The sequence below is a fragment of the Stegodyphus dumicola genome, chromosome 7 (genome assembly GCF_044657685.1).
Source record: "Stegodyphus dumicola isolate Sdum_Otavi_A_Nest chromosome 7, ASM4465768v1".
NCBI classification, from domain to species: domain Eukaryota; kingdom Metazoa; phylum Arthropoda; class Arachnida; order Araneae; family Eresidae; genus Stegodyphus; species Stegodyphus dumicola.
This window is the reverse complement of record NC_140774.1, coordinates 83,004,419-83,018,171: the sequence shown is the minus strand read 5'-3', so window position 1 is coordinate 83,018,171 and position 13,753 is coordinate 83,004,419. Positions and strand designations below refer to the sequence as shown.

The window sequence follows — 13,753 nt, the reverse complement described above, 5'->3', positions numbered from 1 at the left end:
TAGATTGGGCATTTATGTAGTCAATTCTGATACTTACTTAATACGTCACTTTGTTATCACCTCACCTTATCAAAGTCCCATAATAGCTCAGTTACTCACTGGTATAACTTTGTACGCTTTTCCGGTTCCTATCCACATATTTCTACATATTTATCTTGCACTTACGTAATGAGAGATGCCTTCTAAACGTAGTTAATTCAGACGAGAGAGGATTGTTTTTCTTCTGCTTGGAAACATTTAATCTCATTGAAACACGACAGCACAGGAAACATTTTATTAAGCCCTAGTTAAGAAAATACTTTGTTTCCATCTTGATTCTAATTATCTCCAGCGGTAAATATTGCACTAATGATTAAATGTAATTTAACAAAACGCTTAAGCATCCAAGTGCTACTAATGAGAAGGTATCGATAAAGGAATAAAACATTTCAGGACGATGACAATGTGCCACATGCACCTTTAATTTCACGATCAGAGTAATCAAGAGAAAAGAGTTAAAAGAAAAACAAGAAATTTATATAAATGGAGTTAAATGCATGCTTTTTCCAACAGGTCACCCAGACGGGAAAGTGGTTAGTGACTCTGACTACCGTACCAAAAGGCAAGGTTTTGAATCCCGGAAAAGGCATGGATGTAACTTGACTGTCCCTTCAGAGGAGGTAACGATAGCTGCCTATTAGGTGCCTCCATAATAAAATGACCACCGCTTTTGGCCTTAGCAGTAGCTAAAGCCTAAAATGGCTAGCGACTGCCATTAAAAAAAAAAAAAAGAAAAAAAAAAAGAAAAAAAAAACTTTTTCAAATAGAAAATAAAACATGAGAAATAACAGCTCAAATTACGGAAGTAAAGAATTGTCTGAATTTGTCATGAAATAGGCGCAATGGAAACGAAATCCATACAAACCATAATAACTAACAAAATAAAAATTAGAAAGTATATTTATATTAATAGTTATAATCGATTTACGAATGAAATAACAATAAGGATTAAGGAGATGAAAAAAATATTTCTAATTCTATATATAACCAAAGACAAATCTATATCTGTTTTAAAATGAAGTAAAAATGATATGTATGTACCAAAGACAAATCTATCCTGTTAAGTAAATATTATATGTCTGTACAGAAATGTTTATTTCTATCTCTAGATCAAAGATTGAGTTTAATGAAAAAATCAAATTAACAATCAGTATTTTTCACACCGCCTTAGAATCCCCCTGCTTAATTTGACATTTTTTAATCAGTCAAGAGTATTACGTATTAGCCCGATTTGATAATATTAAGAGCAATTTATCAAAACATTCTATCACGTTGCTTTCTTTCTTTGCTTTAGAAACTGTTTATTATAGAATCCTTTTGGACTTTTATAAAAAAACATATCTTTTTTTTTTTTCTCCCCTAAATCTCAATTAGTTCAGTTTTAATTACGAATATTTTAACTGCCGTGAGCAAAGAGTATAATAATTTCTTTTTCTTACAGAATGAATCCTTTTCATCTTAGATTGTGTATTTTAAGAATAATGAATTCTTAATAACATTGCATATTCTTGAAGGCACTAAGAAAAAGACTGGAAACAGTGTGATAAAGAATCTACGAGTTCTTATTATAGCTCCTTTCATTCCCTCATCCTATTTTCCAATTCTTTGCCTTTATTTTCATTACCTACTTCTGAAAACAAATTCTGCTGTTTTCAACGTGATCGAAAATCATAGAATATACACGACTAACAAATATGACATCACCAATCACGTCTTCATGAGCTGAAATACGAAGTGCTTGGTGAACATTCTTTTCGGTGTAACAGGCTGAAAAGTAAAATAATGTTTTTTTAAATTTTAATCTGATTTGCTAAAGGCCGTCAAGAAGCATGTTTTTGACCGGTTGCCAAATTAAGAATAAAAATTTTTAAAAAAAAATCGAAATTCATTGATGCTTCGTGATTCTGAACTTTTTTACCCAAAGGGCGAGTATATCTGGAGTCCATCCATACAAGGCCTGATCTTAGGAGCTTACTTTTATGGCTTCGTATGTACTCAGCTGGTCGGTGGTCGCTTGGCTGAAGTAGCAGGAGGCAAGTGGCCATTAGGATTATCGATCTTGTTTGGCTCTCTACTGACATTTCTTACCCCGATTGCCGCCGATATAGGAGTGGTAGCCATCGTACTCGTGCGAGTGGCTATGGGACTCATTCATGTAAGTTGATTTCCCATCAAACTCTTAAATTTTTACATACTATTCTTATGTCCAATAAAAATAAACTGAACTCCAGGTGCAAGAGTCATTCAAATGAAAAGGTATTAAGCTCTAAACTCTTTATGTTATCCAGACATTTAAAGACGTTCCGTATAGTTACCAAAGTACTTTTTCACTTGAACGCACAACCTTTGGATTTCTACTTTATAAAGGTTACTGCGTTAAGCGTAAAGCTAGTTCTTATCTTTCGACTTTAGGTGATAGTTAGATTCGATATAGGTATCACGTAATTTCGTCACTACAGCACACACAAAGAAGTCACTGCTCTAAAAAATTTTCAAAATCTAATTTTCAGTTACTTTTAGTGTAGGCTATTTACGAGATGCCAATTCATTCTTTTTTAATGCTTATGCCACTTTTTCATGCACATGTACAATGCGCAGGTTTTTTTTTCTCCTGCATTACTTACGGTATACCTTTCGCGGATTCCCTCTCAGTTTAGCTTTAACTCACACTTTAACAAGGCTACATTTTATTCCTATTTTTTTCCGCGCGCGAAGTACTAATAGCATATTAGCATCACTATAACTGCATTTCTGCTTTCACTTTTTACTCCTTTGTACAAAGTAAAGGAAGTACTGTAACCGCGAAAAATTTCAGATATCATATTTCAACGGAAGTATCTATTTTGACCGTTCCGGAATCCATTTGAAAGGCCTTTTGCGTAACGTCTGTAGATGTGAACAGAAAATAGGAAACTTTTTTTTTTTTTTTTTTTTTTTTTTTTTTTTTTTTTTCCTAAATGGGTCCATCAGCGGCCGAGCGGTAAAGACGCTGAACGCTGGTAGTTCGGTCCGAGGTTCGAATCCCACGAAGGGGCTGGCTGCATGGGCGTTTTCGTGTTCTTTCCCATGTGTAATGTGTATACGAGACAGTGTTCCTTAGAAAGTCTTCCACGAAGTCATCCCTCCCTTTAGGCAGATAGCCCTCGTGTGCTTTGCCATAATTGGATAACCCTAACCCCTAACCCTTTTTTTTTTTTTTTTCTAAAACGGATCGTAAAAGGGATTCAAAGGGGAATTTTCTTCGTGACGTCTGTACGTTCTTATGTATGTATCTCGCATCAGTCAAAAACTATTAGCCGTAGAACGTTGACATGTTGACATTTTTAATGTAGTTTTGCACCTCCCTTTTTATTGCGATCGGCAGCACCAAAAGTACACATACACACCATATATATATATATATATATATAATGCATTTTTTAAAAAATTATTTGGATTAATTTTAATTTGCTAAATTAGTGAATTTATTTTCATGGATTGGTTTTGCACTTGATTTGCTTATGCTTCTGAATTTAAATGATATTGTAGATTAGTTCGAAAATTAAATCTTTTATATGTTTGAACATTTTTTTTATTTTTTTATTTATATTTATTTATTTATTTATTTATTTTATTTATTTATTTTTTTAATTTTATTTTGGCTTTAAATTTGCTTTTTTACTTTTATACGTGTTTGTTAAAATTTAAATTAAATTTTTTTAAATATATATATATTTAAACAAATTTAAATTTAAATTATATATATATATATATATATATATATATATACACCCACCCTTAAGTCCCCGGTTGGTCGTAGTAATGTACTTCCAATTACAAAAGTGCTTTAAATGACGGAAATATTCTTGTTTTCGAAATGTCGAATTAAAATAATAATAATGATAATGCCATAAATGGCATTATCATTATTATCTCCTAAAGGAGAAATAACGAATGCTTAATGCGGTCTCCCAGTTCTATACTTACAATTATTTTCAAACTGCCTCTATGGATCAGTTATTCAAGTTAAAATAATTAGAGGAAATAAATTTAAATAAAGTGCATGAAAAAATATGTGTAATTTAAATAAGCCGTATGAGGTAGCCATGTGGAGTCCATATCAGATTTTTTTTACATCGCAGTTACTGAAAAACCCACTTGAAAAAAAGTCATCAACCATGCGATCCTCGAAAAAGTCCTTCAAACTGTCACGTCTAACCAAATATGCGCATTATAAATTTCTGCATCTCTAAACAACACTGTACAATTAGACACCTTTATAAGGTATTTCTCCTGGCTTCTTAGCATGCCTTCGTGGTGTAGTGGTCAGCACGCTCGGCACATTTTCGAGAGGTCCGTGGTTCGACTTCCGGCGAGGTCATTGCTCATTTTTCATCTCTTCTGCTTTCAAAAAATATCCTAATGTCTCTACACCTTTTCGTCTGAATGACCTTGATAATCGAAATGTTTTCTTAATAACTTAACATGATTATAACGATCTTAGTAACTTAATCACTTCTAATCAAGTATCATAACGCACTTACTCTCTACCATTTCAGAGTAAATACGAAATAAAATGCATTTTTAGCTGCCAGCATAAGCTTAAGACTATAGAAATATGAACTTTTTCCTAAAAAGGAAGTAGGACAGGACAACAATGATAAAAAATCTGTATAGGGCATAATTCTATAGCAAAAATTTGAATAATACAGTTAATATCCACTGTATTGTAAATATTTAAATATTCATCTGTAAAAATTACAGAAACAAGTTAGAGATACTAAATTCCGTCATTTTCAATACCGTTAGCTTTGGCAGTTTCGTACTTTAATAAAATCTGACAATGACATTATAGCATCTAGCTTATTCTTTCCAGCTGCTTTGTATTTGTAGTTACCTTAAACTTTTCAAATATTTTACAGTTATTTTCTTCACATGGGTATGATAAGAAAAATTTAATAAATAATTTCCTTTACTTAACATAGTCCATAACTGTTTGTAGTAAGTTCAAAGCATAGTTGAAAATACCCCAAAAGTATGTACGAATATGCCCATTTTATTGAAGATGGATTTCCAAGATGTTCAGCAAATGCTTTACAGACATAAAACAGCATTTTTCGGTCTTGAAATACATAGCTCCTTTCAACTGATAATAATTCCATACAAAGATAAATTTTGCCATTTATTAATTATCAGCTGTTTTACATTACGGAATCTAGCATCTTCATAACCATGTTGCGTCACTGATTCCCAGTGGTTAAAGCAAAACAAAGAAATCTCGTCATCATATTCGTGAGCCTTACTTTTTTTCTTTTTTTTCCCCTTTTTTCTTCTAAAAGCTGAACATCCAAACGTTGCTAACCAAAGGCTCATTTCAAACAATTAGGGTGTTTGCTTGCCCACAGCATTTGCCATGTTCGCCCACTGGGCTCCAGTTGAAGAAAGGAGTACTCTGCTGGCCCTCTGCATAATGGGAGATCACGTAGGAACTGTCCTGTCTATGCCTTTGGCCGGATACCTGTGCGAAAATGGATTTGCTGGAGGATGGCCTTCAGTCTTCTATGTATTAGGTAAAACTATTTTAATTTATAGCTGATATAATTAATTATATAAAATTAATCAATAAATATGTTTTGTAAATTTTGATAAATAAAACTTCTCTCTAGTACGTTCTTATCAACATTAATTTTTTATCAAGGATAACTTAAATGAAGACACTTAGAGAAAATTTCTAGTATTTTATAGTTACTTGTTTTGTTCCGTAAAAGAGCAAAACATTTTAAAATGGAGAGAAATTTTATTTTCAGATTTTTTGCACATATATTCTAAGGGAGATATTTGGTGATATTTAAATTTTTCCGCAGCTTTTTCGAAGGTGAGAGATTATTTTTGCACAAGGACTAAAATCCTCTATTAAATTCAAAAAATAAGAAGGCAGATAAGTAACTTTATGAGGCTTCGTTAACCAATCAACTTCTATAAATTTCAGATTTCTTTGCTCCTGGTGAAGAGCGACCTGTACCTGTTTGCCTCGAAATTGAATTGAAATCGTCTTGACAAAAATCTACGCTAAGCATAAGGTTGTGTCCGTGCCTAATTTTATGTTTTACTTTGACATGTTTCTTTCTTTGGTGTGCTTGTTTACTTTGGAGTGTTTCAATTTGGTGTGCTAAAGGCAAAATATAATATAACTGGTTAATAAACATACAACCCTACTACCCTGGTGAAATACAGTTCATCCAAGCAAAGCCTATTTAAAAAAGGTCATTCGCATTTTATGAAAACAATTTTCTATTTAAATGCCAAACCTTTTATTTCAAAATGTTATTTTCGTAGCATTTTGAAATAAAAGGTTTGGCATAAACCTTTTATTTCAAAAATAAATTTTTAAATAAATCTAATCGTCTGCTCCTATTTTGTTTTAACTGGAATGCAGAATGAGAGATTTGTTTTTGAAATGGGTCCTAAAGTTGAGAGATGGCTGAAAGGTTACACAGACGCACTTTCCGAGGAAAACTATGCGTATCAACAAATTGTAAAGCGGTGTAAAAATCTAGGCCATTGCATTGCAAAGATATTATTATTAAGAAAATTCTGAAAGCTTTCAGATTTTATCTTACGCCCAAAGGGGCGTTTTTTAACGTTTTATATGTTACCTTTACTTATTTAATATCAAGTTCTTCGCACTTAAATCATAAAATTAAATTCACCAGCACAGCAATACCACAAAATATTTAAAAGAGCATATCTTTAGAATTTCCGATACACAGTCTCGCGTGCTGGAGATAAAATTGTGGGGTTTTGTTTCGTACAATGTTGCCATTGCTGGCTTTGAAATCGTTGAATTTGTTAATAAAAAATTCTTTAATGTTTGATAATATATGAAATCTATAATATAACAAATTCCAAATTTGGGCTTCCAAATACCCATATTCGAATGGAGAATTCGAATTTCGTTATTCAAAATTCGATGGCTGTAAGTACCGTTGTTTTTTCACAATGCGAGAAACGCACATACATTCATGCAGATTCTTTATTATTTAATTTCTTTAAATATGATACAGGGCTCTAATATTTGCTGGAAACAGTTTGAAAAATGAACCGACATTTATAGTGACCCAAAATGCCGAAACGAAATTAATAGCCCTTCTGGGAAAATTACCCCTTTGGGCTAATAACATATTATTATAATATTATGATTGTTTATAGTTAAATATCTTTAATATATTAAATTTGAGAAAGTGTCTAGCTGAAAGTAAAAATGAAAAAAAAAAAAAAAAAAAAATGGCCTCAAATTGGTCCTACGACTGTTCAAAAGCGGATAAATATGAAAAAGTGAGTCTCTGATCCTGAAAGAAATTCCAAATATCCATTGCATCCATGCCCGCGCCGTCAATAGGTGCAGGGTCTTGCGGTGTAGACGGCGCCGAGTCAAAAAGGCTCGGGGTAGTCAAAAACAAGCAGTCCGTTTCGCTGCCTGTATAAACAGGAAAATTGTCTTGTTCGAACCTAAAAATACGTGATGCCGATGCGTATTAAAGGGTAGACGCTTTAGCTCTAGACGCGTTCGATAGACTGCTTAATCCTTATTTTGTATCTTCTGTTGCAATCGTAATAATTTGTGCAACGTTTATTTTTTTATTTTTATTTATTTATTTATTTATTTGTAATTGCTTGTTGTAACTGTTATTCTACATAAAAAAAAGGTACGTTTTGTTACATATTATGTTGAAGTTAGGTTAGCTTTTTAATATAGAAAAGCAACAATTTGAGTATAATTACTTGAAAAATGTTTTTGTACATGAACCATTTGTTTATTAAATTAAAAATTATTAGTTTTAGAGAAGAAAAGATTGACATATTACGGAATATCACTGAATTTAAAATATACATATTTGAAATAAAAATATACAAGGTGTTCTGAAATTAAAAATTGATCATTTTCTCATTTTTAGCTATATGGAAAACCGAAGAAAATTGTTTCGTTATTTCATTACGTCTTAGATACATACTTTAAATTTTATTTATTTATCTTAATCAACAAAAGAGTACCACCAGCTCCTTGAATTATTTGGTATTGATCTAATAGCTCATATTTTTTTTTTTTTTTTTCAGCAGTGGTTTAATATATACTCAGTTTTTCAGAAGTAAGGTAAAATATTTCAAACAGTGACTTTCCGAATGTTTTTAAGAAGTGTTTTACGCAATAGTTATTATACAGTTATTTTCTTTTATTTTACTTTCACGTTTTCCCAGATGTCGGAAGAAAAACAGAAAAAAACTGTCTACGTATCAGGATTTTTTGAAGAAATGAAAGCGAGAGGAAGACGTAATACTCAGTTTTTTCAAAACCCAGAGAATACCCAAGCTCAAGCTACCAGCACTAGTTGTCCATCAGCGTCTCAGTTACCACTGAAATTACCGAAATTTTGCTAAAAGGAACCTAATAATCAGAAAGTAGTTTTACCCGGGAATTCCCTTCAATGCCGTTGGTCAAAACATCAGACGAAATAATAGAAGAATCTTTTATTTTATTTATCAAATGCCTGTCGTTTGGCCGCTAGGTCATTAGACAACAGGCTTTCCATCTCGCTACATAACAAGAAAGAGCAGATAGTACAGGGCACTCGTCCAAGCAGCCATATCTTGTTCAGTCATATCCTTGTTCAAGTAGGACAGTCCACAATGTTAAAAGAAAACGATGAGCACAGAGGCATTCGTGCCCAGTTAACATTCTAAAAGTTGCAACTGCAGCCGCATGAGGTGAGTTAGGAAGAAGTTGTGATCTAGAAAAGAGTACATTACAAGGTTCGCCATTCGAAAGATGCAAAGATGTGTCACGAAAAAAGCACCTAGAAATCCTAGCTATTTCCAATTTAGCTGAATAGAATCGCATATAAGTAAATAGTATCGCAAATAATAGTAAAATGTACAATTTTCTGCAGTAGATACGCATTTGCCCGTGCATGATGATCCCGGATTATGGCCAAGTCCATTATTGCCATCCCAAGTACTTAGAAAAATGATCCCAGATATTATCAAAACCATAGTTAGTTTTAGTAACCTAGTTTTAGTTTACCAAAAAACAAAAATGGACGTAAATTTTCTGAGATGTACTTTTGTTGAATTTTGCTAACAATATAAGAGTTAAAAGGGATTGTTTGTTGTGTTCTGTTGAAAAGAGTTCTGTTTATCGTTTTTGTTGCAAAATTTTTAACGATTTTAGCAACGTAAAATTGAGTAGTTCTGGTTTTAATGGCTGAAACCACTTGAGTAAGCACTTAAAACTTCACGAAAAAGTAAAATGCATTTCCGGAACTTATATCTTTAGTTAGGTTTCTTAGACCGACTACGAAAGGATAAAACTGTTAATTCGGAATTTCAGAATTTATTTAAAAAAAAAAAAAAAAAGAACTAAGCATTGGCGCGATGTTTTTGAAAGAATTATATATGCCATTCAGTTTTAAACTGATTCAATGCCATTCAGAAACTTAGTCTTTTGTGGTTCCAGTAACCTATTATTCGGAAGAAAAAAATGGTAATTTTTTAATTTGTATAGAAATTATCGCAAGATTTGACCCTATCATGTCTGTACATATTAATAAAAGTAAAAACAAATATGCCTCATTACCTCTGACATAAATTTCAAAATTAAACAATTATCTTATTAGGGAATAATACAAACAAATTATTATAGATAAGATCAAACAAGCAAAGTATTTTTCTGTTTTACTTGATTGTACCCCTGATGCCAGCCATCAACAGCAGATATCAGTTTGTATGAGGTACCTTAATTTAGAAAATACAGAAGTGACTATTGAAGAAAGGTTTTTAGCATTTTGTACTGCAACAGATACGACCGCTGAAGGACTTAACACAGTCTTATCAAAGACTTTAGTGGAAAATGGTCTAGATATTAATAATTTTTGCGGCCAAGGATACAAAAATCGTTCAAACAGGAGAGGTAAACCTATCGGTGTGCACAAAAGAATTTTGGCTAGAGCATTTTTTGTACCATGTTATAATCAGAGTTTGAACCTTGTCATAAACGACGCTGCGAACAACAATATATTTTTCCAAGTGCTTTATAATTTTTTTTGATTTCAGCTAATCTTCTCATCTGTTTTAAAAAGGCATGTTTAAAATTTAACACTGAAACCTTTGTCAGATACGAGGTGGTCGATCTGTCCGTATAGATGCAATAACCCCGTTAAAATTTCGATTAGGAGAGGATTTTGATGCCCTCTATGAAACAACCGAAAAAAAAAATTTATAACATTACAAAAAATCAAGCCACATCTTTTAGGGGAGAAAAATTCAAAAATTTAACTTTATATGTATGGTAGTTTTATGGTATAAAATACTGAAAAAATTAATGTTGTTAGCAATATTCTCCAAACTAAAAATTTTAATATTTCTCAGACTTCTGAAAGTTTAAATAATTTAAACTTGATTGTACCCCTGATGCTAGCCATCAAGAGCAGATATCACTTTATATGAGGTTCAGAAAGGCTGAAATTTATCAGATCTATAACATATTTTATCAGATATGTAATCAAGTTTATAGATCTGTTAAAGGCTTCAATGATATGCTCACCGAAAGTAAATAATTGGCATCTTATTTAAATGTTGACACAAATTTTAAAAGCCTAGAAACATTAAGACCTCTGAAAGTAATAATAAAAACAACAATTATTTTATAAGACCAGCCTATACAGAACGAAGTAAATTTTAAAGTTTTTATTTTTTATTTTTATTTATTTATTTATTTATTTATTTATTTATTTTTTCTAGATGTTGAAGTAAAAGGTTTGATCTCTTTTTCTCTCTCATTCAGAAGTTTTTAAATTTTTGTGGAATATTTCTGATTTCAATCAATACTCTGAACAAGATCAGCTCAATTTATGTCAAAAACTGCAAAAAGCATCAATTGATAAAAATCAAAGCGATATAAATAGTGTAGATCTTATGCATGAACCACAATTTTTGCAAACTTTTGGAGAAAATGTAGCATCGTCGGTTGAAATTCTAAGCTATATAGTTGTCAATAATTTAACTCACTCTTTTCCTAACAATTTATATTACTTTACATATTTTATTAACAATTCCAGTCTCACTAACTACAGCAGAGAGGTCATTTTCAAAATTGAAAATAATTAAAAATTACCTCAGATCTACCATGGGTCAATAAAGATTGGCAAATCTTGCAATTATTTCCATTAAAAGTGATATTTTATAAAAATTAGACATATATTTACTTATAAATCGATTTTCGAAAAACAAAGCCCGAAAATTCCAATTTCTGTAATTTCACTCCTGCTAAATATTGAAATTATTTTGTTTCAGTTCATTTGTTTATTATGTGTGAGTTATTGTTATATGCTTTTTTTATGTATGATCGAACACAATTTATGTGAAAATGGATTTAAGGACTTAGGCCACTTGAGATGCTTGAAAGGTAGATTCAGCTTTCGAGATTGCTGGATGGGTTACTTTCAAAACAAGCGCAAATCGATTTTATTTAACTTCTTAGAAACAATATTTTTCTTTTTGAAAATCAAATAAATATTCCAAAAATAGCGTCCTTGAATTGGGACCCTCATTTTCTGCAGAATCAATTTACGTACACCTTTGTGATCCTTGAGACATAAATTGTCTCAAGGCATAATGTGTCTGAGAATACGCATACAAAGTTTGAAATGAAACAGATCAAAATTAAATAATATACAATGTATATCAACATGAGAAACATAGTGTCGAGAAAAATGCGTTTTAAATTTTTTAAGACTTTAAATCTAAAATGCATTACAAAAACTGTACTTTTTGCCATTTCTCAGCCAGTTTCTATGCCATACAATTGCCCCTTTAGTTAGTATTTTTAATTAGCTTTATGGAATTTTTAAAAACTTCATAAATGACCTAACCCTTAATGTATTAATAAATTAATGTTAATAAGTAATTAAAATTAAATATTATTTATTTATCTAAACTTCTTCATATCTCTCTTTATATTTCCCAATATTGAACTCATTAGATACATAAATTAATTTGTTTTTTATTTTAAGATAGCAAATAGGGTTAAGCAGTATATTTTGCATTCAATGCGTTAAACATATAACTTTGCTTCCCTTGCAATGTTATTTTTTATAATATAAATATATGTATAATTCTTCAATAAATATGTCTGAAAGTGGTTGAACGTCTGAACACCCGTGTTGGGTGAAAGAAAAGAACATAAATTTTAAATATTTATTTTTCTTTTAAATATTTATTTTAAAAACTTAATAAGAATTTCTTGATTGCTATTAAATAACATAATCAACCATTACAGCCATAATTCACACAATGGCCGCTGGATGCAGCCACGACGCTGGATTGCGTCTTCTTCCGAGTCTTTCACTACATAAAACGTTCACACACAAATCCCTCTCTTTGGTTTTGTTAAAAGTCTTATGGGCAAAACTGGAATGGGGTAATTACCAAGTCCCTTATGTCCGGAAACCGCACCAGGGGATTTCCGCAACACCTTTTCTCAAAGTTCTAACTGACGATTAGTCTCTGAACAAAACAGGAAGTTCCTCCCATTAAGCACATGTGTATCAGAGGAGTGCATATGTTACAGTGGGTTTTGTTTTAACAAAACGCAAAATGTTTGCACATTTAGAAAAACTAAAAGACAAAATGTAATTTTTTGGTTTTTCATATTATTATGTCAATAATACTTCATTTTAAGTGTTAACCGTAAACAATTTCACTCTAATATCATCGTCATTGCATAAAGGAGCTCACTATACATTTGCACGACGGCGCCGATTAGGCTTGGTGAGGGCCTAATTGCATCAGAACTGAAAACGTCTTACGGAACTGTAAAGTAAAATCATTCACGAATATTCGAAGGTAACGAAGATGTTTAAACTTAAATCTAAGCCTAAACATAAGATGCTTAAGCCTAAAGCTCAACTGCTTCTGCCAAAGCATATTGCAAGAAGAAAAACAAATTGTGGCCCGAAAGCTTTTGTTACTTATGTATTTCGCCTTTTTGCGCTCTTTGTTGCCATGGGTTTCGTGTAGTACAGCTATTAAAATACAAACTAATATATTCTAAACGAGGTTCTATTTTTTTAGGGGGATAAAACTAGAAAAAGAGATGCAACTAAAGTTTCTTATTGATTACAAACCTTAATTACTTAAATTTCAGAAATAAGATGAAATTAGTAATTATTTATTGAATCTGATTTAATTTGTTAATTGAGTGAATAATCAAGTTTATATATAAAACGTAAAATTAAAAAATTCATTTTCTACACGTCGTAAATCATTCCTTTCGATGATATTAAGTAATGGCCAAGTTTTGATCAAAATCAAAAGAATAAAATATTAAATTTAGATTCTATTCTTTCTTCTAATTAAACATATAAATACTTAAAAATTAAAAATCTATATGTACTATTTTACATATTTTAATTAATATAGGAAAATTTAGAGACCCTAAAAATAGAATCTGAAGCATCTGCCTCCCTCCCCTTTTTTGTGTCCTTCCATCATTCAGGTATAAATAATAATTTATTTATTTATTTATTCAGGTATCTTAGGCTGTATATGGTTTATTTTCTGGTGTTGTCTGGCTTACAGTAAACCCGCCGATCATCCAAGAGTTTCGAAGGAAGAGGTAGATTACATACTGAAAGGCCAAATCCAAATAGGAGAATACCAAAAAGTAAGCTTTCACAACTAT

The 13,753-nt window shown here is 31.4% G+C and overlaps 1 protein-coding gene across 3 annotated transcripts in view; it reads left to right on the top strand.

Annotated features, from left to right (window-relative positions):
• LOC118181642 (sialin-like) overlaps nt 1–13,753 on the top strand; it is a 67,770-nt gene that overhangs the window by 30,909 nt on the left and 23,108 nt on the right. For 2 of the 3 annotated variants that reach the window (XM_085820537.1, XM_085820536.1), the window contains exons 3-5: nt 1,964–2,194; nt 5,405–5,588; nt 13,602–13,735. In XM_085820537.1, coding sequence (XP_085676663.1) covers nt 1,964–2,194; nt 5,405–5,588; nt 13,602–13,735 — 549 coding nt within the window. Of the gene's footprint in view, nt 1–115; nt 660–1,963; nt 2,195–5,404; nt 5,589–13,601; nt 13,736–13,753 lie in introns of those variants that run through there. The other variant, XM_085820538.1, reaches the window with a different exon arrangement.